The sequence below is a fragment of the Macaca mulatta genome, chromosome 2 (genome assembly GCF_049350105.2).
Source record: "Macaca mulatta isolate MMU2019108-1 chromosome 2, T2T-MMU8v2.0, whole genome shotgun sequence".
Taxonomy (NCBI): domain Eukaryota; kingdom Metazoa; phylum Chordata; class Mammalia; order Primates; family Cercopithecidae; genus Macaca; species Macaca mulatta.
The window spans coordinates 158,271,142-158,284,721 of NC_133407.1; the positions used below are offsets into that span (position 1 = coordinate 158,271,142).

At 37.6% G+C, this 13,580-nt stretch overlaps 1 protein-coding gene across 2 annotated transcripts in view; it reads left to right on the forward strand.

The window, feature by feature from the left end:
- Positions 1 to 13,580, forward strand: part of SNX4 (sorting nexin 4) — a 79,694-nt gene that overhangs the window by 21,916 nt on the left and 44,198 nt on the right. For both annotated transcript variants that reach the window (XM_015130052.3, XM_077993768.1), the window contains 4 exons: positions 1,471 to 1,606; positions 1,989 to 2,138; positions 2,900 to 2,947; positions 10,207 to 10,262. In XM_015130052.3, coding sequence (XP_014985538.2) covers positions 1,471 to 1,606; positions 1,989 to 2,138; positions 2,900 to 2,947; positions 10,207 to 10,262 — 390 coding nt within the window. The remainder of the gene's footprint in view (positions 1 to 1,470; positions 1,607 to 1,988; positions 2,139 to 2,899; positions 2,948 to 10,206; positions 10,263 to 13,580) is intronic.

The following is a 13,580-nucleotide window of genomic DNA, read 5'->3' on the forward strand; positions in this document are numbered from 1 at the left end:
AAAATACACATTGTGCATTTCGTGGAAGGCAAACAGGTTATTGTCAAGCTAATTAGAAAAATTAGAAAAATAGCAAGGTCCTGATAATGTTTAGAAGACTGATGCTTTCTAATTGGACTTACTTATGCTGGCAAGAAATCCTAAGTAGTCAAAATATTTAAAATATCCTTTATATGATTTTACCTTAACTTTCCCCCAAAAGTAAGTTGAACTTTTATGTGTATAAGACATGGCATTGCCTACCAGCCCTTTATAATTAAAAGGCTAGAGATGAATTTTTATGACCCCTCTTTGCCACTCTTTCAGAGCTAATTAATATTTTGTTCCTGTGGCTGTTTCTTGGTACTTGGATTAATCTGATTCATTAATAACCTAAATTGAAGTTTTTGTGGTGTCTTGGTCTTTGTTGTGAATGTTATTCTCTCATTGTGGCAGAAATGAAGTTAAAAATGCTTTTTATTTAATGAAGCACTAGCTAAACTAGATTTTATCATGTTAAAAAATAAATTATTGGCCGGGCGCGGTGGCTCAAGCCTGTAATCCCAGCACTTTGGGAGGCCGAGACGGGCGGATCACAAGGTCAGGAGATCGAGACCATCCTGGCTAACACGGTGAAACACCGTCTCTACTAAAAAATACAAAAAACTAGCCGGGCGAGGTGGCGGGCGCCTGTAGTCCCAGCTACTTGGGAGGCTGAGGCAGGAGAATGGCGTGAACCCGGGAGGCGGAGCTTGCAGTGAGCTGAGATCCGGCCACTGCACTCCAGCCTGGGTGACAGAGCAAGACTCCGTCTCAAAAAAAAAAAAAAAAATCAATTATTTATACATTAAGGCTTTTAGAGTATTCCTAATAAAACTGTTTCTCTTATGTTTAAACAGGCTTTCTGTAACAGAAAGAAAGTGGTTAGGAGTAAGAGCTTTGAAATCAGATAGATCTGAGTTCTTTATCCACAGACCTTTGTGATCATAGGCAGAGCATATACTGTGCAGTTGTGTCCTCATCTGTAAAATGAGGATAATAAATCTCTGCCTCACAGGGTTGTCATAAGGATTAAATATGAAAATACATGAGGCCAATGCAGGAAGATGGCGTAAGCCCAGGAGTTTGACACCAGCCTGAGCAACATAGCTGGATCCCATTTTTACAAAAAATTTAAGTATTAGCCAATGTGGTGACATGTGCCTGTGGTCCCAGCTACTCAGCAGGCTGAGGTGGAAGGAGTGCCTGAGCCCAGGAGGTCAAGGTTGCAGTGAGCCGTGATTGTACCCCTGTGCTCCAGCCTGGGCCACAGTGAGACCCTGTCTTGAAAAGAAAAAAAAAAAGAAAAGAAAAAGAAAATGTATGAAAAGTTCTTTACTTACTGCTTGATTCATAATCATTCTGTAGTTATAATTTTAAAGGTGATTGTGTTTATATGTATGTATTTTTGTTTTTAAAAAATAACTTCAGTGTCGTTCTGTTCCTTTTCAGGTCAGTTGAACACACCGATGGTCAGAGTGTGCTAACAGACTCACTGTGGCGGCGATATAGTGAATTTGAGTTGTTGAGAAACTACCTTTTAGTTTACTATCCACATATTGTTGTGCCACCTCTGCCAGAAAAACGGGTAAGAAGTGAAATGGCAGTAGTTTAGAAGTCTTCCACATTGAGACTATTCTTTTTTGTTTTGTTTTGTTTTGTTTTTTGAGACGGAGTCTCGCTCTGTCGCCCAGGCTGGAGTGCAGTGGCGCGATCTCGGCTCACTGCAAGCTCCGCCTCCTGGGTTTACGCCATTCTCCTGCCTCAGCCTCCTGAGTACCTGGGACTACAGGCGCCCGCCACCGCGCCCGGCTAATTTTTTGTATTTTTAGTAGAGACGGGGTTTCACCGTGGTCTCAATCTCCTGACCTTGTGATCCGCCCGCCTCGGCCTCCCAAAGTGCTGGGATTACAGGCGTGAGCCACCGCGCCCGGCCGAGACTATTCTTAATGATTGTTTTGTTTACCTAGGCAGAATTTGTTTGGCATAAACTCTCTGCTGACAACATGGATCCAGATTTTGTGGAGAGGCGACGGATTGGTTTAGAAAACTTTCTCTTGAGGATTGCTTCACATCCCATCCTTTGTAGAGACAAAATCTTCTATCTGTTTTTAACACAGGTATTTTTCTTTTATTTAGTCTTAGTAAAATATTCATTTAATTTGGGTTTCTTAAAAAAAATTGTAGAATACTTATTTTAAGGATCTTTTTGTTAATTTATATGCAATTTATTTTTTTGTTATGAATTTCCAATTAATGGATTATGTTATTCTTTTGGCTAACATTTTTCTATTTAAAGATACTGATGATGGTATTTTTGGTATCATTTAAATAATAGTAAAATTTGTCTTCAGTATTTTGAAGCTCAGATCTATAAAATCTTGGGTGCACCATTTGGTAATCTTTTAGAAGTTGGATTGAATTGTTTTGTTTTGTTTTGTTTTGAGATGGAGTCTCGCTGTGTCGCCCCGGCTGGAGTGCAGTGGCGCAAACTTGGCTCACTGCAAGCTCCGCCTCCCAGGTTCACGCCATTCTCCTGCCTCAGCCTCCGGAGTCGCTGGGACTACAGGCGCCCGCCACCTCGCCCGGCTACTTTTTTTGTATTTTTAGTAGAGACGGGGTTTCACCGTGTTAGCCAGGATGGTCTCAGTCTCCTGACCTCGTGATCCGCCCGTCTCAGCCTCCCTAAGTGCTGGGATTACAGGCTTGAGCCACCGCCCCCAGCCGGATTGAATGTTTAATTTTGAAGTGAAAAGAAATTTTTTTAAACCTCTCTCTCCAATCCCTGCTGAAGTAAGAACAGAATGATAGGAATTTAATTTATTTAATTTGGAATATTTGCTTTGCAGTAATGATTTCTAAAATTAACTTCAATTTTTAGGAAGGTAACTGGAAGGAGACTGTGAATGAAACTGGGTTTCAGCTGAAGGTAAGAATGTTTCTGTGAAATTTGCCATGTTCCTTTACAGTTCCCAGCATGGTGCCATGCACTAATTGTGAACTTGGTATTTACTGTGTAAACGAATGTTGGAAATCGTCTTTACAATAAGTGTCATTGGTAAGGTTTTCAAAGAGACACTACAGTTCACTTTCAATTTGTGTAATTTTAGTTACTAATGAGACTATAATGGGCAAATTTATTCTACAGGGAAAGAACATTGTGAAACAGTGATTTATTTTGTTTTTTTTTAGTTAGTGTTTGTAGTAATGAAGCAGTAATTTAAATACAAGTTGTAGATTTCCCCCAGTGTACTAGCATTATACCTTGCCTCTTTTTTTTTCTTCTGTCCTGTTTCCACTCATATCCCTGCCCCCGACAATTGCTCGCTCTATCAGATATGAAAGAGTCCAACCTTAGCAGTCTAAAAGATAAGCCCTTGGTCATGCTTCTTCTGTCTGTTGAGACATGGTGGCCAGTTTTAAATGGGGACAAAGGAGTCATTTTGAAATAGTTATAAGTTAGTTTTATCTGTTAGTGGTACAGGATTATTTAGTTTTTGTAACAGCTTTTTAAATTTAGTCATTAGAATTAGTGTTTGGGAATGAGATGGTGATCTGAAAATCCAGGAGCATGGTGGTGGTGAGCTGGACACCCGAATTCTCTGCTGCTCTTTATTTCTTTCCTAAAATAAATACAACAAAGGTTATTACAAACTTTTAAAAGTTTTCATCTCTGGTGTAAACTGAATTGGTAAGTAGACTAACAGAATATAAATTGATATATAACATAATATAAATCGTTAAATGACTCACATGAAAATACAGTACCAAAAGTTTAATATAATATGTCTAGATAAGAAGAAAATTTTTTTACAAAAAATGTCCCATACAAAAAGTGTCCCATACAGTAACACTTCCCATGCATTGGCAGATAGGTATTTGAAATTTGGCACAAAACAAACTAGAAAGAGGAAATTTTTTTTCTGCAAAGAAATTATGATAAACCAGTTCTGTCATAAACTGATTCTAATTTATAAATATTTTGAGATTTTTATGATTTTGAGACAGAGTCTTGCTCTGTCACCCAGGCTGGAGTGCAGTGGTGTGATCATGGCTCACTGCATCCTTGAACTCCTGGACTCAAGCCATCTGCCTGCCTCAGCCTCCCAAGTAGCTGAGACTACAGGTGTGTGCCACCATACCTGGCTAATTTTAACTTTTTTCTTTGTAGAGATGAGGTCTCACTATGTTGCCTAGGCTAGTTTCGAACTCCTGAGCTCAATTGATTCTCTCACCTCAGCCTCCCAAAGTGCTAGTTTTACTGTGCCCAGCTATAAATATTTAGTTGACAGATGTACTGAAACAATTAGAATTTTCTTGGCTGTAATTCATCACTTAATAACACTCAGAGGGGATGGTAGAATTTTAGTTTAGGGTTGGATTTGAAATAACTTGGAAGTTAAAAAACTGATTTATGTTTAGATAGAGTTTTCTGAAAAATAGTTCAAGATATGTTAAAAGCTAACAAGGAAAAGATTAAAATACAATCATTTTAGTGAATTCTCTTTATATAACAAAAATTTTAAAAAGTCTAGTCATTAAGTCTTTACTGTAGTTAATAGTTACAAGTTTTTGTCCTTGAATCCAGTTTTTGGCCATAACTTTAGTGATTCTGAGAAAACTCTTGAGTTCCCCATCATTATAAAATTGCTATTTACCAAGTGCCTTGAATCTTATGTGTAGGTGCTACTTAAGTATTTAGATAGAATGTTTCATTGTGGGGGAGCCTTATGTATTGTACTTTTAAAAAGTATTTGAAAGGTAATATTACTATACAGAATTAATAATTCAAAACATCAGACTTCTAATGAAGTGAGCCAGAAACAAAATTGATGGAGAGAATTCAGAAACCCATGTGTCTCTCTGTATTCCTTATTTTGTTGTGAATGTATGTCTTGTTTTAAGTCCTTCCTTCCGTCTGGGAAATGGGACCTTTTTGCATAGCCTCATATACATGTGTAAATCATACAAATGTCCACAATCATATGTACGTAACATACATATGTATGTGTGTGTGTCTGTATGTGTATATATATATATAGAGAGAGAGAGATTGAGTGTGTCACATTCCACTTATCTGGAGGTCATATATTTGGCAGTTACAGCTAACCTGATCACAGTTGAAAGCTGGGATTTAAGCAAAACTGACATCTGAGATGTTCAAGGGGATGTAACATGGCTTCCTGCTATACTTTACTACTATACTTTGGTCTTCCCGGAGCAGACCCGTTAATTTTATTATAGGTATTCAGACAAACTTGGCTATTTTTTAGGTTACAACATATTTTAGCAGAAGATTAAAAAGTGAGTGAAGACAGGCACATTGTGACAATATGACAATTGACAGCTGAGCCTGATAGCAGAAAAGAGGTAGCAGTGGTGTGTGAGTCACACGTCACAGAATGGGTACATTTGGCATGAGGCAAAATCCCTACCCACCTGTAATCCCTAAGGATATCATAGATGGATTCAGTATTTGTTGTTTGTAATGGTTAACTGGAGGCCTCAAGAAACAGTAGAATTTTGCTTGTGTACTCTTAATTCAGTGTGTGGTCAGTGGACTGCATGTAACTCAATTGATGGGATTGTTTGTTCAAAATACTGAATTCATCCCAGACGTCCTTAATCCCGTTAGCCTAAAATTTGACAACTATTGCTATAAGGTGATGAAGAAAACTATTTTTAGGAAGATAATTTTAGAAAGATTTTCAAGAATGGTAAAAAAGAAGAAAACTTTTTTTAGAATCTAAAGCAGTTTCTTATCTAAGTATTACCATCATATATTCTTACTATTTGCTAGGCACTATGCTATAATTATACTATGTTTATTTTGCTGAATATTGCCTCAGTACCTTTGAGGTGAGTCAATATTCTCATTTTTTAGATGAGAAACTCTAGAACGTGACTTAGCCCAGGTCACATAATTATAAGTGATAGAGGCTGAATCCAAGTCTAGACTAACTCAAAGCCCTCCTTAATTACCATCCCATATTACCTCTCTTGCTTATTAATTATGTAATTAATATTTGCAGAGATTGTTGGTAAAGGAAGTGTTGAAAGCTTTATTTCTGTGAAAATGAGGTCATTCTGAATGAGACCAAGTATTCATATCTTATAAGAATATTTGTCCTTGGCTCTTGGATTGTTATCCTCAAATTGAAATGTTATCTTACTTTAATTTTCCTTTTCTCAGACTTATTTTATCTGTAGTTTTGGCCTACTAGATTAATATTTTCTTCAAATGTTTGAGAGTGATTATTACACCCAGCAAGATAATCTAAAATTGAGTTTCTTTTTTTTTTGAGATGGAGTTTCGCTCTCTCTCCCAGGCTGGAATGCAGTGGCGCGATCTCGGCTCACTGCAAGCTCCACCTCCCTGGTTCAAGCCATTCTTCTGCCTCAGCCTCCAGAGTAGCTGGGACTACAGGCACCCACCACCACGCCTGGCTAATTTTTTTGTATTTTTAGTAGAGACAGGGTTTCGTCGTGTTAGCCAGGATAATCTCAATCTCCTGACCTCATGATCTGCCTGCCTCGGCCTCCCAAAGTGCTGGGATTATAGGCGTGAGCCACCGCACCCGGCCAAAATTTAGTTTCTTTTTATCTGTGTTCTATTTATCGTAAGCAGGAGCAACCAATTTTTTCATCATTACTGGTTTTTGGCATTTCTTCTTTTTTGGGGGGTGGAATAGTTGTATAAATACTCAATCTGGGCTTGGTGGCATGTTCCTATAGTCCTAGCTACTTGAGAAACTGAGGCAGGAGAATCACTTGAGCCCAGGAGTTTGAAACCAGACTGGGCAACATAGTGAGACTCTGTTTCTATTTAAGAATAAATACCTACACAAAATATAAATACTCATTTTACTTAATTCAATGAAAGAAGAGCAAAGGGTTTATCCCTAGAGTAATGAACATATAAACTAGTTGATTTAATATAAAAGTAACATTTTAACTCAGTTAACATGAAAGTATTCTTCTAAATACCCAATCCTTAAATGAATTTAGGTTGATTCATAAGAACCCAGGACCCTGCCTCTTCCTTGGAGCAAGAACTACCAGAGCCAAGGTCTGGGCCCTTAGTTAGGATCTCTGTTAATCTCGTTATTGCACGGGAACTCTGAGAGATCCAATGTGGAGATTCCAAATGCTGGTCCCTACAGCGCGAGGTACTCTTCTAAGTGTTATGGATACAGTAGTGAATGAGCTGGAAATGTTCATAAACTCTGTGTTATTGTGGAGCTTATATTTTAGTCGTCAGAGACATTAAGTTAGCATTTAAATAAAAGATAAGATACTTTAAAATAGTGGTAAGTAGTATAAAGGAAATAAAGCATCATCCTTGTTGGGAAATATGACAGCAGGGATTATTTTTAAGGGTTACCCTAAGACGGGTGACCATAAAGTTTATTATCCAAGTGGGAACCCTTTGGAGAGGAAATGGGGACGTTTAAGATGAGGACAACACGTTGCACTCCAACCTGGGTGACAGAGCAAGATTCTGTCTCAAAAAAAAAAAAAAAAAAAAAAAGGCTAGGACGACATTCATAAATCAGGACTGTCCTGGGCAAACCAGGCCACATGGTCAGCCTCCTTTAAAAAGCTTACATTTGAGCTGAGACATTAGTGATGATAAGAAACCTGCAGTGGAGTCACCAGAGGCCAAGGAAGAGGTATGCTCCTTGAGAGGGAGGCCCAGGCAGGGTGTGCCTTACTAGGTAATGTGTTGGGGAAGATAAAGCAGGTAAAAGTGTTGCCACAGCAGCCTTTGTACAGTCCAGGGGCCACCTTCACACTGGGTCTTTTTATGGCTCTTTTATTCTTTTTTTTCTTTTTGAGATGAAGTCTTGCTCTGTCGCCCAGGCTGGAGTGCCATGGTGCGATCTCGGCTCACTGCAAACTCTGCCTCGAGGGTTCAAGGGATTCTCCTGCCTCAACCTCCTGAGTCGCTGGGATTACAGGCATGCGCCACCATGCCGGGCTAATTTTTTGTATTTTTAGTAGAGACAGGGTTTCGCCATATTGGCCACGCTGGTTTCAAACTCCTGACCTCGTGATCCGCCTGCCTCAGCCTCCCAAAGTGCTGGGATTACAGGCATGAGCCACTGCGCCTGGCCTATGGCTCTTATATTCTTAATGGACAGCCAAGAATCAAGTGAACAATATGATTTCAGATAATGCTGTTCTAGAGGGAGTAAAATAGGATCATAGGAAACAATAAGGAATTAAGGGGCATCTTTAGGTGTTGAATGGGGAATCTGATTAGGTGGGCGATAACCTATCAGATTTGGAACAGTCCGGGTAGTTTTTCAGAGATCCAGCTTTTGGGAGAAGTTTCTGGTTTGGTGACATTTTAGGCAGCTTTCCCCTTTTCGTGTAATCTTGTGAAATGAGCAGATTGAGTTGGATGTGGAGATGGACCTGATCTGACAAAACATTTGGTAATCAAAAGTTAGAATGGTGATCTTTTACATTTATAAATGGCTTTTAAATTGGTAAATTGGTGACTTTAAAAGTAAAAAATAAATTGCTGATGTTAAAAAGCAAGAGATTCAAGAAAAGATACAAATGAATATCTTTTTCCTTAGTGTTTTATGTAGTTTCATCTTCATTTAAAGAATCACATTTTGCATGTGATTGAAGTCATAAACACAAGATCCTTTGGTTTTTAGTTATTTTTAATATATGCCTTAAATTCATAGATGTTTTTATTTATAAGGACTTTGACATATATTAGCTCATTTTTCCTTGAGATGTAAGAAAGGTCCAGAATTTGTGAAATACTGATTTTAGAAATAGGAGAATTCCATAAGAGAATTCCCTAAAATCAAAATAAACTACTTTAGGTATTGTTTAGATAGCTCTTTAAATCTCTTTTGGTCTGAAGTTCTAGGAGACTGAACTTGTGAGTAGTGTATTTGTTATATTTGTTTTTATTTTCTTAACCAGGTAATTTGGGAAGCCTTAGTAATATTTTTGTTTTGTTTGTTTATTCATTAACAGTATTTGTAATTATGGGTTGGAAGTTGTAATAGTGTGAAAATTTCAAGGTGGGATTTTAAAAACCAGACCACATTTTGAAATTGATTCCTGATTGAGCTACCTTTTATGAACCCTAATAGTTCTTGTACCTTGGTTAGAAAAGTTGTTTGGTTGTCTTTTTTTTTTTTTTAATGAGAATTTAGGACAGGACAGGATTTGGATGTGTTAAGTAAACATTTTATGCAGTGAAATTATTATTTAGTATTTATCTCTCTGTTTCTTCTTTGAGAGTAATTATCTAGAAATAAGTGAATAAAATAGTTAAAAAGTTGTGTTGTCTGACAACATTTTCTGCTAGCTAGAAAGTAATAGCTGTCATCTAGCTCATTTTATTTAGTAGAGTGTTACTTAGTACATGTATTTCTATATTCTTTCTTCTAAAATATAGATTGTGAAAATGAGAAAAACCAATGTACATTTGCTTTGGATTCCATCTGAGAACTACCCTCAGTAGATGCAGACTCTAAAGCAGTAGTTTCTGTTTTGAAATGGAGTCTCTCTGTCGCCCAGGCTGGAGTGCAGTGGCATGGTCTCAGCTCACTGCAACCTCTGCCTCCCAGGTTGAAGTGACTCTCCTGCCTCAGCCTCCCAAGTAGCTGGGATTACAGGCACGTGCCACCACACCCAGCTAATTTTTTTGTATTTTTAGTAGAGTCGAGGTTTATCCTTATTGGCCAGGCTGGTCTCAACCTCCTAACCTCAAGTGATCCTCCTGTCTCGGCCTCCCAAAGTGCTGGGATTACAGGCATGAGTCACTGTGCCCGGCCATTAAAGCAGTAGTTTCATTTAGTTTATATATACAGATCATTGCTTTTCTTGGCTTAGAGAAAAACTACTGTTTTCACATGACCTCTTCCGAATTCTAATAATGCATTGCTATATGCCTGTTCGTGTATTGGTTGGTGTGTACAGTTGTTTTACTTTGGTACCATTGAATGCCTTGTATTCAGTCTATTTTATAGTATGTTTTTGTAGTGTTTTCAAAAATAATTACTAAGCTTTTTTTTAGGCATGTTTAATGTGTTTACAACAATTGATATGAAGAAAACTGTACTTGAGCATCTTAATTCTAAAGGGAAAGTAAAATTGTTTGAATTTTATACCCTGAAATGTAATTGTATTAAGTGAACAAATTATTTTTTCCAGGCAGACTCCAGGTTAAAAGCGCTTAATGCAACATTCAGAGTGAAAAACCCAGACAAGTAAGGTTTTGTTTTAATAACAGTTACAATGTTGTTTTGAATGGTGCCTATCAGTCTATTTAATTTTTCATTTCTGAATGTATGCACTTTATTTGCTAAATATTTTACATATTCACATTTAGTGAAATCCTTTTCAAGTTTAAAACTGAATTTGAAATTTGATAACTTGATTGGGGGTATGATTGTGACTGAAGTTTTATAAAATTAAACCATTGCTTTTTTCTAGAAGGGTTTATTAAGTGTTGTTGCAGATATCAGAAAAATGAGAAAAGTAATTTTAATTTTATAGTTTTCCTTATATGATTTTGCTTGTTGAATATGCGTGGCTCAAGATAAGAAAATTATATACTTTTTACATATACTTAATAATGAACCATCTAGTTTGTATACCAAGAAAATTTCACAAAGGTGTATGACAAATACTTGATTTTATTAATATCAGCTAGTGTTTGTGAGAGCATTTCCATATTAAAAGAAACCAGTGTATTCAGAAATTACTTAACATGGGGTGAGACCTATGTATTTAAGATTTTGGTTTTGCTTAATCTTTAAATGTGGTGGATAATTCAAACTCTATGGACCTTTACTTGGCAATTTGGTTCAGTTAGAGTTTTTTAGCTGGATATGTGCTTAGGCAGATGAGGCTTTTTTGTTTTGCAGGACCAAATTTATGAAGTCTGTTAGAATTTCTCTAGTGAATCCTTCCGCACTAATTTCTACATTGTGTAAATTCTTACCAGACAAAGGCGAGGTCTGCATGTTTTGATGACCTATTATGCCTGACTTTATAAACCATAACATATTAACAAAATGCCGCTGATTTTTCATGTAAATTTTTAATATAAAATCTAAATGAATATTTTTAAATTTTGGTAATTAGGAGGTTGTGATGGTAACTTGATTTTTTAAATTTTAGTTTTAATTTTTTTTATTTTTTGAGACAGAGTCTTGCTCTGTCGCCCAGGCTGGAGTGTAGTGGTGTGATCCCTGCTCACTGCAACCTCGGCCTCCCAGGTTCAAACAATTATCCTGCCTCAGCCTCCCGAGTGGCTAGGATTATAGGCACCCCCCACAACGCTCAGCTAATATTTGTATTTTAGTAGAGATGGAGTTTTGCCATGTGTTAGGCAGGCTGGTCTCAAACTCCTGACCTCAGGCGATCCACCCGCCTTGGCCTTCCAAAGTTCTGGGATTACAGGTGTGAGCTACCATGCCTGGCCTTTTTCTTTCTTTTTTTTTTTTTTAATAGACTATTTTTTAGAGCAGTTATAGGTTTAGTAGAGTTAGCAACATTGAGCAGAGTATACAGAGAATTCCCATATACCTTCTCTTCCACACCCCTCCCCACTGACCTGTCAGAGCCTCCCTAACTATCAGCATCCCACACCAGAGAGCTGTGTTTGTTGCGGTTGGTGAACCTACATTGAAACAGCGTTATCAGCAAAGACCATCATTTACGTCAGGGTTCACGCTTGGTGTCGGGCAGTTTTTGAGTTTGGACAAATGGGTAATAACATGTACCCACCATTATCATTTTATACAGAATACTATTACTGTCCTAAAAATCCTCTCTGCTGCACCTGTTCATCTCCTTCCTCAACTCCTGGCAACCACTGATCTTTTTATTATCGCCATAGTTTTCTTTTTTTTTTTTTTAGAATGTCACATCATATACAGTATGTAAACATTGAGATTGGCTTCTTTCACTTAATTTGCATCTATGGTTCCATTGAGGTTTTTAATAAGTATTATACTAACATGCATGGTATATAAGAGATGTTCTCTAGATTAAGAACTAAAATTATAAGTCACTCTGAAAAAAAGCTCTGGAAAACTTAGTAAGCTAAATGTATGACTTTGGTGGCTGTACATCCATTAGAGAATCATTTTTGATTGATATTTTGATAATATTTTTGATTAATACTAATATTTTGTCAATTAGTATTTTTTGGTTGAATGGAAAATATTCTGTCAATTGAATGTTTTTCCTCCCTTTTCTGACCCAGCCAGGTTTTCTGAACTGCTGAATTTTATTTACGATCCATATTGTGTGCATAATTTTAAGTTTAATATGACCAATAATGTCACCAAGGCAGTTCTTTTGCCCTTATGTTCTTGTTAAAGTGTATAATTGCTGTATAATTAGTAATAAGATTTGTTTGTCTTAAATTCTGGATAACTGTGTATATTGGTCATTGTTATATCAGATTCTTAATATGTAGAATCTCTTTTATAGATCTAGCTGTTCCAATAGATTATTTTTATATTCTTATTAAAATATATTACTAAAATAGTTTTGTTATTTCCTAAAATTCAGAAAACCAGAAAGATTGTTTTAGAGGGATTACCAAAATGATTCTTCTAGTACTTGCTTCATTCATGTTTATCTTTCCCCAAACTAGACTGTTAAGAGCAGTGAGTGGGAGGGCCTGGAGTCTTCTGCTTTTATGTGGCCTTAGGTACCCTGTAAATGCTTTCTTTTGCATATTGGATTGTGTGTGTGTACATAGATATGTACACACACACGTATATACATATATATACACACACATATATGTATTTTTTGTTTGTTTGTTTGTTTGTTTTTTGAGACAGAGTCTCGCTCTGTCCCCAGGCTGGAGTGCAGTGGCGCGATCTTAGCTCACTACAAGCTCTGCCTCCCAGGTTCACACCATTCTCCTGCCTCAGCCTCCCGAGGAGCTGGGATTACAGGCGCCTGCCACCATGCCCGGCTAATTTTTTGTATTTTTAGTAGAGACAGGGTTTCACTGTGTTAGACAGGATGGTCTCGGTCTCCTGACCTCATGATCCACCTGCCTTGGCCTCCCAAAATGACATGTATATATTTTTTTTGAGATGCGGTCTCACTATGTTGTTCAGGCCGGTCTGGAATTGCTGGGCTCAGCAATGCCCCCCGCCTCAGCCTCTCGAATAGCTGAAACTACAGGTGGATGCCACTGTGCCCAGCTTGTATATGTTTCTTAAAAGAGGTGTGCCCAAGGTCTATCTCCATTTATTGAGCATCTTATATTGTTGCAAATAAACTAAACCTGCTAAGTCAAAATCTAGGTGGTAAACTGACCAGATTATATAAGTAACATATTTTTTTTTTTTTGGAGACGGAGTCTCGCTCTCTTGCCAAGGCTGGAGTGCAGTGGCGCAGTCTTGGCTCACTGCAAGCTCTGACCCCCAGGTTCACACCATTCTCCTGCCTCAGCCTCCTGAGTAGCTGGGACTACAGGCACCCACCACCATGCCTGGCAATCTACTGTCTGTTGTAGAAATAAGCAACACTAACCACTCATGTACTGTGCTACA